General features: G+C 39.6%; 2 protein-coding genes across 2 annotated transcripts; both read left to right on the forward strand.

The window, feature by feature from the left end:
* Positions 1-909: 909 nt before the first annotated feature.
* LOC110258938 (olfactory receptor 1J4-like) lies at positions 910-1,764 on the forward strand (the record flags this gene model as incomplete). Its single annotated transcript, XM_021082228.1, has 1 exon — positions 910-1,764. A coding segment is annotated over exon 1 (855 nt), but the record flags the coding sequence as incomplete, so codon positions are not given.
* A 9,451-nt stretch (positions 1,765-11,215) lies between these two features.
* On the forward strand, positions 11,216-12,157 carry LOC100623462 (olfactory receptor 1J4-like). Its single transcript, XM_003353651.2, has one exon. The coding sequence runs from the start codon at positions 11,216-11,218 to the stop codon at positions 12,155-12,157; it is 942 nt and encodes a 313-aa protein (XP_003353699.2).
* The last annotated feature ends 3,013 nt before the right edge of the window (positions 12,158-15,170 follow it).

Here is a 15,170-nt window from a genome sequence, read left to right on the forward strand (position 1 = left end):
AACCACGTCTGCAACCTACACCACAGCTCACAGCAACACCGGATCCTTAACCCACTGAGCAAGGCCAAGGATCAAACAGGCAACCTAATGGTTCCTATTTGGATTCATTAACCACTGATCCATGATGGGAACTCCTGAATAATGCTGTTTTAAATATTAGTGTATAAATATCTCTTTGGCCCCTGTTTCAGTTATTCTGGGTATACAAGCAGAAGTAAAATTCCTTAATCACATGGAAATTATATTTAATTTTTTGAGGAACTCTGATAATGTTTATCTTTTCCTTCCTCCCTTACTTCCTTTCTTGTTCCCTTCCTTCCAAACTTGGTTCCTTCCTCCCTTAATTTCTTCCTCTTTCTCTCTCTCTTTCTTTCTTTCTTTTTAATTTCTTGCAGTCATTCTAATTATAAAATGTAAGTTTATGTATTGAGCACTTTATTTTGTATGTGGTACATTAATCTAAATAATGCAAAAGAGGTGTGTATATGTATGTGTATTGTGTGTTATGTGTGTGTGTGTGTGTGTGTGTTTTAGAGACAAGAACATAAGCATTCTGAGAGTAGAGCCATGGAAGGGATTGTGCTTCTTTATTACTCTTTCTCTGCTATCAATCATGATGTCTCCACTTTGTAAAAAAGAGAATAAGCTATTCTTTATTTCCACTGAAGCGTTTGATTAAAGTCAAGTACTTTCTCCCTGTGGTAGTGTCAGTGTTCAGAGAAATCACACTGTGTTGCTCTCACTAGACTGAATGAGACATCAGAGTGTGGGTGCAGTTGCAGTAAGACCTGTCTGTACACTGACACAGTCACTCTTAGAAAATATGTGACTTGGTAATTGCTATGCTTGGTACTTCTAAGTTCCAGGAATTTCTCCTTTCCCTCCATTCCCAGAAGAGAGAAAAGCAACATGAGGAGGGAGAACCACAGCAGCATGTCTGAATATCTCCTCCTAGGGCTCCCCGTCCATCTAGTGCAGCAGGGCATGTACTTTGCCCTGTTCCTGGGCATGTACCTGACTACGGTGCTGGGACAACTGCTCATCATCATGCTCATCAGGCTGGACCCTCGTCTCCACACTCCCATGTACTTCTTCTTCAGTCACCTGGCCCTCACGGACATCTCTTTTTTGTCTGTCATGGTCCTTAAGATGCTGATGAACATGAAGACTCAGGATCATTCCATTTCCTATGCAGGGCGTGTAACACAAATGTATTTTTTCTTATTTTTGGCTTGCACTGATAATCTACTTCTTTCAGTGATGGCCTATGACAGATATATGGCCATTTGTCACCCTCTGCACTATGCCATGCTCATGAGGGAAGAGCTGTGTCTATGTCTGTTGGCTGGATCCTGGCTCCTCTCCTGTGCTAGTGCCCTGACTGACACCTTCCTCCTGGCTCAACTGTCCTTCTGTGCTAACAATATTGTCCCCCTCTTCTGTGAACTTGCTGACCTGCTTAAGCTGTCCTGCTCAGACATCTCTCTCAATGAGCTTGTCATATTCACTACAAGGGCAGCAGCTGTCATTTTGCCTCTGAGTGGCATCCTGGTCTCTTATGGATGCACTGGGGTCTCCATCCTGAGGGTCCCCTCTACTAAAGGGATCTGCAAAGCCTTGTCCACCTGTGGCTCCCACCTCTCTGTGGTGTCTCTATTCTATGGGACAATGATGGCACTGTACTTTTTCTTCTCATCATCCCAGTCCTTTGACAAAGACATCATTGCTTCTGTGATGTGCACAGTGGTCACCCCCATGCTGAACACTTTCATCTACAGCCTGAGAAACAGAAACATGACATTGGCTCTGGGGATTCTTTTCAGAAAAAATAACCTTTTTGCCAAGTGAGAATCACCTAACCATGTTCTTATTTCACTCACTGACCTTGTTAAAAAAGCCGTAAGTTTTATGTTAAGCAACCATACCTCTAGCACTTTTCTAATTGTCTTTTAAATGGTCTTTGTTTTTGGAGAAATTTTTTTCCCTTTAATCGTGTTGAGGACTTGCATAGGGAAAGAAGGGAAACTGAGGGTTTTTTTTTTTTTTTTTTTTTGCCAGCAAACAGAGTTTATTCATGCTGGCACTGGCTTAGTGGATTCCTATCCAGAGTCTGAGCCCCAAATGCATTGTGGCACTGTCTTATATACTCTCCTTTATTTCTGTCCTTTACACTTTGGTCCCTTTGTCCCCCTTATAAGGTAAATACATTCTGTAAATTCTGGTCAGATGGTTTATGCTACATAGTTGCACATGGATATGGATGATGTTAATCTGTCACAAAGTTGCACATGTGTGCACAGATGCTTATTTTGCACATTGCCATCCCTTTGGTCTGGGAGGGCTCTTACCACATTCATATCTCTTGTCCATTTATTTTTCCATAACCCTAAATATGACATTACCCACAGCACACATTAAAGATGTGGTTTTCAATGCACCAAACTCCTTTGTGTATATGTGTAAGTATGTTTAATTTTTTTCAATATATTATTATTGTATTTGGCTTTTTTTACAGCTTTTTGAAGTATATATACATTTTTTATTATGGTTATCTATACTTGGTCATTGGTTTTTAAATGGTTTAATTGATTAATCATGTAATTAATTTGAAGTATAGTTCACTTACAATGTTGTGGTAGTTTCAATTGTAATGCAAAGCGATTAGATCTTTTATCTATTATGTAGTATATATGTATATTTTCAGGTTGTTTTCCCTTATATGTTATCACAAAATATTGAGTACAGTTCCATGTGCTATACAGTTGGTCTTTGTTAATTATCTATTTTGTGTACAGCAATATGTTTATGTTAATCCCAAACAAATAATTTGTCCATCTACCCTTAACCCTGTGGTTACCATAAGTTTCTTTTGTATGTCTGGGTGTCTATTTCTGTTTTGTATGTAAGTTCATTTGTATAATTTTTTGAGTGTTTTTATGGTCATACAACAGCATATGGAAATTCCCAGACAAGAGCTCAAAGTAGAGGTATAGCTGCTGGCTACACCACAGCCACAGCAATGTGGAATCCAGGCCATGCCTGTGACCTATACCACAACTCAAGGCAATGTTGGATCAATGACTCACTGATAAAGGCCAAGGATTGTACCTGCATCCTTATGGTTACTAGTCAGATTCATTTCCCTTGAGCCACAACAGGAAGTCCCTGTATCATTTTTTTCAGATACCCTGTATAAGCAATATCATATGATATGTTTGTCTCTGTCTGGTTTACTTCATTCAGCATGATAATCTCTACCTCCATCTATATTGCTACAAATGGCATTATTTCATTCTTTTCATGGCTGAGCAATATTCTATTATATAGTTGTATCACATCTATGTAATCATTCATCTGCTGATGGGCATTTGGGATGCTTCCTAGTCTTGGCTTCTCACATTCCAACTAAAAACCTTCAGTTAAGTTTCTAATGTTTCATTTAGTGAGGTCCACAAATTCTATGGTAGATGGGTTTCTATGTCTGAAACAAACAAATTCTAAGTTTTTGGTAGGTAAAAACATCTGTGAATAAAGGATATATAAAAGGCGGAGCAAGGATTTCCTATCATGGCTCAGTGGTAACAAACTTAATATCAAAAATGGACACAGGTTCGATCCCTGACTTTGATTAGTAGGTTAAGGATCCAGCATTGACATGAGCTGTGGTGTGGGTCTCAGTTGGGACTTGGGTTCAGCTTTGCTATGGCTGTGTGTATGCTGGAAGCTACAGCTCTGAATCTACCTGTAGCCCAGGAATTTCCATATGCTCCATTTGTGGCCCTAAAAATCATAAAGTGGGGAGAGTGCTGGTGTGCAGTTCATAATTTCACACCATGGAGTCTAGGTAGAGCTCATTGGGAAGGTAACATCTAAAAACTTTAGTGAGGACTGGGAAGTGAGCCATGGGGCTACCTGGGCAAAAGCATGGAGGTCAGCACCTAGAAATACTCTGAGGGGAGATGGTGCCTGGCATATCCCAGGGACATTAATGGAGCCTCTGTTCCTGGACAGGATTAAGTCAGGAGGGATGGTGGTTGATTAATTCATAGATATCAGAGAACCAGAGATGTAGGGCACTTAATGTCATGGTACATTTATTTGTCAAGATTTTGCAGAAAGGTAGAATCAATAGTGTGTGTGTGTGTGTGTGTGTGTGTGTGTGTGTGTGTGTGTGTTTATGTAAGAGGAAGAGGTTTATGGAGTTCCTGTTGTGGCACTATGGGATTGGTGGTGTCTCTGCAGTGGGTTAAAGTATCCCGTTGGTGCAGCTGTGGCGTAGGAGGCTACTGCGGGTCTGATGTGATTCCTGGCCTAGGAACTTCCATGTGGTACATGGTGTCCAAAAGATTTATTTTAAAGAATTGGCTAACATAATAGTGGAAGCTAGCAAGGGTAAAGTCTGCAGGGTAGGTTGGCAGGCTGGAAACCCAGGGAAAAGTTGCAGTTTGAGTCTGAAGGCGGGCTGCTGACAAGCGCCTCTTCTGTGTGGGAAGTGGTTCTTTTTCTTAAGGTCTTTAACTGATTGGATAATGAGCACCCTCATTATAGAAGACAGTCTTCTTTATTCAGAGTCTGCAGAATACAGTGTTAATCTCATCCACAAAGATACTGGCATAGACATATCTAGATGTATGTTTGACCAAATATCTGGGTACTGTATCTAGTCAAGTTGACATATAAAATTAAGCATTATAGTTGAGTTTTTGGTCCTCAGTCTGATTTGGGAACCTGCTGGAAGGGATTCCATAGAGGAATAACATGACCATACTTGATTTTGTTACTGCTTCTTTAAAAACACCCAGATTTTTAGAGGTATAAGTGACATACAATAAACTTCGTATACCAAAAGTATACCATTTGACTCAGAAGACTGAATATAGAACTACCATCTGATCCGGCCATCCCACTCCTGGGCATATATCCAGATAAAACTTCAATACAAAAAGATACATGCACCCTTACGCTCTTTGAAGAACTGTTCACAATAGTCAAGACCTGGAAATAACCTAGATGTCCATAACTAGGTGAATGGATACAGATGATGTGGTACATATAGAGAATGGAATACTACTCAGCCATGTGAAAGAATGTAGTAATGCCATTTGCAGCAACATGATGCAACTAGGTAGTCTCATACAAAGTGAAGTAAGTCAGAATGACAAACATCATATGATACACTTACATGTGGAAACTAAAATATGGCAGAAATGAACCTATCTACACAACAGAAGCCAAATCATAGAGAAGAGACTTACAGTTGCCAAGGAGGATGAAGGGGGAGTGGCATAGATGGGAATTTGGGGTTAGTAGATACAAACTATTGCATTAAGAATGGATAAGCAATGAGGTCCTACTGTATAGCATAGTTAACTATATCCAGTCTCTTGGGATAGACCATGATGGAAGATAATATAAGAAAGTTTATTATACACACACACACAGTGTGTCACTTGCTATACTGCAGAAATTGGTGCAACATTGTAAATCAACTATACTTTAATTTTAAAAAAGGTCAAAAAATTAATGATAACATTTGACCAGTTTTGACATATATACACACCCATGAAATTATCACCACAGTCATCAAGATCAGGAATTTCCCTGATGTCTACCCTCCTTCCCTCTCTTTTCACCTCCCATTTGTCTTCAGGGGAACTATTGCTGTGTTTCTGTCACATGGATTTGTTTGCATTTCCTAGAAGCTTATTTTAGTGGAATCATACACAGTGTATTTTTTTTTCTTGCTGCCTTTTTCCACTTAGTGTAACATTTTGAGATGTATTCATTTTCTAGTGTGTACCAGTTAATTGTTTTTATTGCTGAATAGTATTCCATTGTATGGATATACCATGGCTGTTGTATCCATGTACATTTAGAAGTTTTTCTTAGAGTTCCGTCGTGGTGCAATGCTTAATGGATCCGACTAGGAACCATGAGGTTTTGGGTTCAATCCCTGCCCTTGCACAGTGGGTTAAGGTTCTGGCATTGCTGTGAGGTGTGGTGTAGGTTGCAGACGTGGCTCAGATCTTGCATTGCTGTGGTTGTGGTGTAGGCCAGCAGCTACAGCTCTGATTCAACCCCTAGCCTGGGAACCTCCATCTGCTGCAGGAGTGGCCCAAGAAAATGGAAAAAAGACAAAAATAAATAAATAAATAAATAAATAAAAAACAAATAAATAAATAAAGTTTTTCTAAATTATTCCATTATTTTAAAATTTTAAATTATTTTTAATTTTGTTTCTGTTTATCTTTTTTAAACTTTCATTGGACTTTATTTTTAATCAAAGTGTAGTTTACTTACAATGTTCTGTTAATTTCAAAGGTACAAAATAGTGATACAGTTACACACACACACACACACACACACACACACATACATTCTTCTCAGATTCTTTTCCCAGATAGGTTATTACATAATACTGAGTATAGTTTCCTGTGCTACTTAGCAAGTCCATTCATTAGTAATAGTAACTCAATTAGTGAACATTTGGGGGTTTTTCCAGCTTCTTGCTCTTAAATAAAGCTCTTATGAACATTCTTGTATAAACCTATGTATAACTGTACACATTATTTTACCTTGGACAAATACCTACTCACATGCTAAGTATATGTTTAAGTTTTTTAAAAATGTTCAAAGTGTTTTGTATTACCAAGAGGAGTGTATGAGTGTTCCAGTATGATCGTATCTTCAGAGACACTGAGAGCAGCATTCTCTTCAATTTTAGTGAGTCTAATAGGGGTGTAGTGGTGAAACCAGTTTACAGACCTGGAGGAACCTGATTGAAGAGGTGTCTGTGTTTCGTTGGAAAAGAATCCTGTAGCACTGGCATATTTTTTTTTTTAACTTCTTGAGTCTCCCTAGCTCCATGCATAATTTTCATCATTCTGCAGCACTTGTCACCATTTACCTGCCATTCATTTTGCCTTAATTCTTTTTGTGTGCCACCTCCAGTTTGTATGTGTGTTCGAAGAGAAGGATTTCTGTTTATATTATCTGTTATGTCTCTAGAGAATTTATTGGTATTACATTTTTGGAAACCTTAATGATTATTTAAGGGAATGAGTGAATTAATGAACAGATGAAATCATTCAACAGTTACCAATCACAATTGCCTGTTGTGAGCCATAACTGATTCTAGTGATACAAAGACAATGACAAGAAACAACATTTATTAAGTGTCCATTAGGTGCTCATTTAACCATCCTTCAAAGTCACAGAAAGACTGTGATTATTATTTCAGTTTTGAAGTAACTGAGTCCCAGAGCCTTGGATAAATTGCTCCAGTACACTTTCTTAGTAGGGAAGAACCCAGAGTCTTTTTTCCTAGAGTTTTATGTTCAATGCCCCTTCCCCAGAACAAGGCATGGATCGTACCCTACCAAAACTTCCAGGGAAGTGGGGAGATGTGCATATTTTAAGGGGTGTTTTTTCTAATGAAAGCCTGTGTAATTGTTGGGGGACCTGTAGAAGCCCTTCCACTGTCTATGCCATACACCACCCTTGGGAGAAGCTGTGCACATGACACAGAGGCCACAGGTAATGGGGGAACCCCTGCTTCTCATCAAAAACTTGACCAGAAGCCAAAGTAGCACTCATATCTTGGAATCTTTCTCCTGTTAAACCAGATGCAGTTTAACCCCTGTGGAACCAAATCATCCTCCTTCCTGCAGGGGCCAGGAGGGAGTTGGGCAGTTGCCCCCATGGACTGCTTCTCAAGTCAGGGACTGGGGTGATTCCCTGTGGGTCTCTATAGGATGGAGAAAAGCAGATCTCCTTGTGCATCATTTGAAGCTGGAGAACTGACATGAGATTCTGTAACATCCTCAGGCTACTAAGGTTTGCTCTTTTTCTTTGAACCCTGGGTCTTCTGGACAGAATGTGTGGATTCAGGTAACAGAATGAAGCAGAAGGTATTTGAACTCAGCACAGGAATAGCTTAGAAGGAGCCCAGAAACCTCCATAGTCATGCATGTGTGTCTATGTGTAATGTGTATATGACTATAAGAGAAGTTATATATATATTTGTGTGTGTGTGTTGTGTTGGTCAAATCTGTGTGTGCATGTGTAACTGACAGATACACAGAGCTCAGAGAAGCCTGGATATTTTCTCAGGGTGTGCTTATTCTATGTGCATCTGCTGCTTGTGTGCCCTGTGTAAGACCTTGTGCAATACTAGAGTTTGAATATGAATGAATTCTTGTATCAACAATGCCTCTGATCTACGATGCTTGACAGTTCTGTGTGTGTACTGTGTTGTACATGTGTATTTTGTTTGTGAGTTTTGCATAAATTTTTGTAAAGCTAACATAAACCCTGACTGTATTTACTTAGTGAGAGTATAAGCCAGATAAATCTGTAAATCTCTACTTGGCAAGTCTGTATCTGTGATAGTATGTGAGATCTTTTGTGTAACAAACCCACACCTTGACTTCCTTCACAGTGATGATGTAATATTTGTGTGTGTGTGTGTGTGTGTGTGATATTCTCTCACTTTCTACCCACCTCCTTCCTGAGACCAGAGACCACAAGAGCAATTCCATAGAAATCCAATGTTGCAGAGCTATTGGCATCCATTTTTCTGTGATTTGACTACTCAGAAGGGCCCCTGGAAGCTGAAGATTTTTGAAACTCTACTTAAATTTGGTCAGTCCATTTAGAAACAAAATGCTCATTTCTGGGATCATGTACTTTGACATTCAGATCTTTGTGTTTACCCCACTTAATAGCTTGGTGGCCTTGGGTTTGGCCATGGTGATTCTTAGTTTCCAGTGCTCTTACATGGGATCATGCTGTTTGCTGACAGATCTTGTCTATAAGGGACTTAAGAAACTAGGCACAAAGTAAGCACTTAACAAATTGTAGCCTTGAGGAGATACAAACCCCTGCCTCTCCATGTCCCAATTGTTCAGGCAACATTATTTGGTATGAAGACAGGAAAATCAGCCCCATGCATAGTCTCTTTTTCTCAATGCCACACCCCTAGGTCACACACTGCCTCCTCTTCACTATTGAGCAATTTTCCAGCCACCTCTTTGTACAAGGTGCTGAAGGAATCAAAGTCCATGTCTGTATTTTTCCCTCTGTTCCGATTGCAGCTCATGGGTGTTTTAGGAGCTCTGATACTCCTGCAGGAGATATGTGAGATTGTGGGCTAAGTCTGACCCAGCAGATTTCAATGAGTAGCCTGTGTTTTGCAGGAGGGTCAAGTTCCTGGTCCCTCCTTGTGCCCCATGAACAGAATCACTTAATAACCCAAAGGCAACCCCCTGGTTTGGTGCAAACATATGATGACAATGTCTTAACACAGTGTTAATGTCACATTCCTCTTCCAGGCATATTTTTATTTGATCTTTTCATGTTAAATGTTTGTCTTTAGCCTCTCCACCCCACGTAAAAAGAAATGGGTGGATTCTCTGTAGTGAAAAATTATCAGAAAATCAATGTCTGAGACCAGGTCCACTATGCAGTAACTATGTGAGATTGTTTAAGTGATTTCAACTCCTGTTGGTAAAATGCAGGGAAAAAAAAAACACTGTTCTCTGCTTTCCAGACAGAAATAAATAATGATGGATTGAATGATATTGAATCAATATGAAATGTACTGGCAATCTAAATGGCTGCAGGAATATGAGTGTGGACAGTTATCTGAGCAGGATCATTCCTTCAAATTCCAAAATATTTCTTCTTAGTCTTCCCTATTTGTCTAACTAAAGAGGGAGAAACAATAGTGTCACAGAAGAAAGATTCCAGTATATGTTTAAAAGCTTGGAAGGGAAATTGACTAGATCTGTACTAATTTTCTGATCATGCTCATTTCCTATTCCTTCTGAGTGTATTGATAGTGCAGTTTTATATTTTTTGATTTTTCATTTTTGTTAGGGCTGCACCTTCAACATATGGGAGTTCCCAGGCTAGGGGTAAAAGCAGAACTACAGCTGCTGGCCTCCACCACAGCCACAGAAATGCATATCTGAGCTCTTTCTGCAAGCTGCAACACAGCTCATGGTCCCACTGGATCCTTAATACAATGAGTTAGACCAGGGTTTGAACCAGTGTCCTCATGGATGCTAGTTAGGTTCTTAACCTGCTGAACTACAAAAGGAACACCTGAGAGTGACATTTTAATAGCACCTCCCTCCTAGGACTATTGAAAAGTTCAGTGAGGCAATCATGGAAAATGTGTTCATCTGCCATTTTGTTCATTAACTGTCAGTTATTATCAGTTTGAAGACCACTATAGGGAAATAGTGCTGGTCAATCAGGAAGCTGAATTCTAAGAGATACCTCAATCCTTCAGTATCTATCAGCTCTCAGACCACATCTCAGATATCAAGTATCTTCCTATGGATGAATAACCATATCTGAGCCAACACATAGGATCAGATGGAGATGGAGATGGATGGAGGTACATGCATTGAAGTAAGGTTTCTTTCTTGGCAAGACAATGCATTAAGACAAGTTTGAGTAGGGAACTTACCCCAGTGATAGGATATGAGCTCAGAAACTCACCTGAAGAATTTGAGCGCTCAGACAATTTAACATAAATTTTAGGTCAGCTCCTTGGTCATTTATGCAGACCACCTCATAATACTGTTTTACTAAATTCCTGGACTTTATACTTTTTTTTTGCGGGGATACATATCCTCTCATAAAAATAATATATGCAACTTTTGGTGTTTATTTTATGCAGAAAAGTGTTTTTAGATGTTAATTCCTAATGAATTAGAATCCTTTTTTAAATCTATCAAGCTGTGATATTGACATCTTCACATGATATAGGCACAACCTGAGGCCAAGAGATTTAGCATCCCAAGTCCTACAGCGAAAAAGTGTTGGAATCAAAATCATAACACAGGACTGGCTTCAGGTTCATTTAGTTTGTCCTTGGCTAGGTGTGTACTGGAGGGATAGTCTCCTGAGAGCAAGGTCCTGTATGTGATATTTATTCTTCTATGTCAAAATAACAGCTTAGTGTCAGAAACATGGTTGATTAAAAAGAAAAAAAATGAATTTTCTCTGGTTTTCATTGAAAGGAATCATGTTGAATGTTGAGAGCGTGTCATGTGCTTTGGCAACACTAGGTAATAAAGGAGAGTCAGGCAGTTTTTCTTTTTCTCCACAAGAAAGTGAGAGAGCTAGTGTGGTGGCCACAGTCATGAATTCAATGTCTCTGATATTCCCACTCTCCTCTTTCCCCAGCAGACATAATAGGACCATGAGGAGGGAGAACCAGAGCTGCATGTCCGAGTTCATCCTCTTGGGGCTCCCCATCCAGCCAGGGCAGCAGAGCATGTTCTTTGCCCTGTTCCTGGGCATGTACCTGACCACAGTGCTGGGGAACCTGCTCATCATCCTGCTCATCAGGCTGGACCCTCACCTCCACACCCCCATGTACTTCTTTCTCAGCCACCTGGCCCTCACTGACATCTCCTTTTCATCAGTCACTGTCCCTAAGATGCTGATGAACATGCAGACAAAGGATCTATCCATTCCCTATGCAGGGTGTGTGACACAGACATATTTCTTCCTATTTTTTACTGGTCTGGATGATTTCCTTCTCACCTCCATGGCCTATGACAGGTATGTGGCCATCTGTCACCCTCTCCATTACACCACCATCATGAGAGGGGAACTGTGTACCTTACTAGTAACTGTATCTTGGATTCTGTCCTGTGCAAATGCCCTTTGTCATACCCTCCTCCTGGCCCAGCTGTCCTTTTGTGCTGACAACACCATCCCCCATTTCTTCTGTGACCTTGGTGCACTGCTCAAGCTCTCCTGCTCAGACACATCCCTCAATGAGCTGGTCATTTTCATAGCAGGAGTGGTTGTGATTATGCTTCCACTCCTGTGCATTCTGGTCTCTTATGGCTACATTGGGGCCACCATCCTCAAGGTTCCATCCACCAAGGGCATCTGCAAAGCCTTGTCCACTTGTGGCTCCCACCTCTCTGTGGTTTTTCTATATTATGGAACAATTATTGGGTTATATTTGGTCCCCTCATCTAGCACCTCCAGTGAGAAGGACATAGTTACCTCTGTGATGTACACAGTGGTCACCCCATTGCTGAACCCCTTCATTTACAGCCTGAGGAACAGGGACATGAAGGGGGCCCTGGAGAAACTCTTCTACAAGGCACCAGTCTTGTCTCAATGACATTTGCTCATCTTTATAATAGATACATATAGTCACATAACCCAGGCCCTACACCCCTTATCTTGAGCCCACCTGGTATAAACCTGAGTAAATATTTGATAACTGAATTGTATTTTGTTACAGTTTTCTTTTCCTAGTAACTCATTGGTATAAATTGTTAATTCTGAGTTAATATTATTGATTAATGTTCTTACCTACTAATGTTCTTATCTAATGTCTCTTTTTATTTCTTGGGAATTTATTAGCCCCTTATAAAATATCTCTATTGAGGTAAAATTGTTCTTTAAACACAGTACACATTTAAAGTGTTCAGATTCATATTCTGATATACTATACCTTGTGAAATAACCTCCGTGATGGTTAATTAATATATTCATCACCTTCACATAGATACTATTTTAACTTATTCATGTGTGGGGCAAGAGAACTTAAGATCCACTGTACTAAGGGCTTAAATTTCAAGTGTACAATACAATCTGGTTCACTATATTCATAATGCTGTACATTTGAGCTCAGGAGAACTAATTCCTCTTATATAACTTGATCTTTGTCCATTATGCTGGTTAAATAAGTCCAATTCAAACAAGAGAAATACTGTGTGATCTTGCTTTTATGTAGAAACTAAAACAGTCAAATTCATAGGGCAGGGGATAGGATGTCATTGCTAGGGGCTGGGGAGGAGGACATAAATACCATGATGAATTGGTGGAAGCTCCAGGCTGAGCAGGCTCCTGTAGCATAGCAACTGCCAGAGCTGGGACTTGGTCAAGTATGTCTTTTCCTTGCTTTCCTTTCCATGTTCTTTTCATGTTTTGCATTGCTGGTGGTGATTTTGGATGGTCAGGAGAAGAAACTGTAGAGCAGCCTTTCTTGATCCAGGAAGCAATCCACAGCTATGAGTTCAGCTCCTTCACTTAGGGATTCAAGACTTCTTTTGGATTTTATAAACACTGATCACACAAAGACACTGCTCTTGCCTTCACTCAGCACTTCACTCTCAGACTAGTTGTCTCTGGAGTGTTCTGACTGTATGTGTGCATTGTAGAAAATGCCAGGTCCATCCAGACTGGGGATGAGCAAGACAAAGAAAGCACCTGTGGCCTGGAGTCTTCTGTTTCCCTCAGTGAATTTGTTGTCTGTCCCTCTCAGAGTCTTCATTATGAAACTCCATGAAAACCATTTCTACTCAGATTCATGATAGCAGTTTTATGTTAGGAACCTAAATAATAATCTCTTTTCTTCTACATCCAGTGAGGGAACACACAGTTCTCCTTCTTCAGCCTGAACTTAGTTCAAGATAAATGTGATCAAAACTGTTTCTGAGGCTCAGCACCACATAGCTGTAAGAGAAGAATATTTGGGAAAACAGATGTCAGTGGCAGGCTGTACCTGCCAGAGTGTGTGGCCTGGGGCAACTCCCTTTCCTCCTGTGAATATCCCTTTCTTCTTCTGTGGAAATCAAAAACATTACAAAATTTCTAAAATATGTTTTATTTCAAACAAATGTGATACCTAATTTGGCGTAACATGACCCCTCACCAAGAATAATGAATAATAGCTTTCCCTTCTTGTGTATCAGTATCACCTTCATCCCATATATATGTTCATGTTTATAGTTCTACACCCAACTATTTATGGCTACAGGGTATTTTTTTCTTTTGCAGAAATTCCTAGGAGTGAAATTGTTAGGGTCAATAATATATTTAACATTATGAGAAACTCACCAACAATTTCTCATCAAGGCTCTATGTTGTGCATTACTGCCGACCATGTGTGAGAGTTCCAATTTCTACTAACATCCTCACTGCCTCCGGTATTGTCAGTCATCTGATATCAGCCATTCTAGTGGGTTTGCTGTGGTATCTCACTGTGGTTTTCATTTCCATTTATCTCATGACTAATGATGTGTGTCTTTTTATAGATTGATCTCCTATATATCTTCTCTGGTGAATATCTTTTCAGAACTAATACACAGTTTTAAAAATAATTGCATTGCTTGTCTTTTGTATATGTTCTCAATTCAGGTATTTCTCAGAAATATGTTTTATGAATATTTGAAGCTAATCTTTCCATTATATTAAGAGTTTCTTTTCAAGAGTGGATGCATTTTATTTATTAAGTCCAAATCATATTTTTTTCTTTTCTTGTTCATGTCTTTTTTGTCCTATTAGGTGTATGTTGCTACACCATATTTTTCAAGACTGTGTCCAGTGTCTCTTCAACATAGTTTTAGAGTCAATTTTTTTTGGACTTTCCTAGGGCCACTCCCATGGCATATGGAAGTTCCAAGGTTAGGAGTATAATCAGAGCTGTAGCTGATGGCCTATGCCAGGGCCACAGCAATGTGGGATCTGAGCCATGTCTGCAACCTACACCACAGCTCATGCAATGCCAGATCCTTAACCCACTGAGTGAGGCCAAGGATAAAACCCACAAACTCATGGTTCCCAGTTGGATTCGTTAACCACTGAGCCATGATGGAACTCCTAGAGTTATAGTTTTTACACATTTGAAACATTTCTAGTTATGCTTTGCTTGTGGTCCAGCATAAGAATGTTTTCATTTAAGATATTGATTTTGGCTTATGCTTGTACCATTTATTGAAACGGTATCCTTTCCATATTCAGTTGCTATGATGTATTCAAAAAATATTAGCAGACCTTATAGATACTTATCTATTTCAAAATTATTCATTCTATTCAAATTATTCATTGATCTATAACTGTATCCTCACACAATTATTATTGCTTTAATTGCTATGGTTTTATAAACAATTTTAAAATTAGTTGTATTAAATCTGGCCATTTTTTCTCTCTCTCTCATTTTTTTTTCTTCTTTCAGCTGCAGCCATGGCATATAGAAGTTCCCAGGTTAGGGGTCAAATAGGAGCTGCATCAGCAGGTCCAAGACACAGCCACAGCAATGTCGGATCCAAACTACATCTTTGGCCTACATATAAGCTCATAGCAATGTTGGATCCTTACTGATATTAAGGAGGCTAAGGATCAAACCT

The sequence above is a fragment of the Sus scrofa genome, unplaced genomic scaffold (genome assembly GCF_000003025.6).
Source record: "Sus scrofa isolate TJ Tabasco breed Duroc unplaced genomic scaffold, Sscrofa11.1 Contig59, whole genome shotgun sequence".
Lineage (NCBI taxonomy): Eukaryota > Metazoa > Chordata > Mammalia > Artiodactyla > Suidae > Sus > Sus scrofa.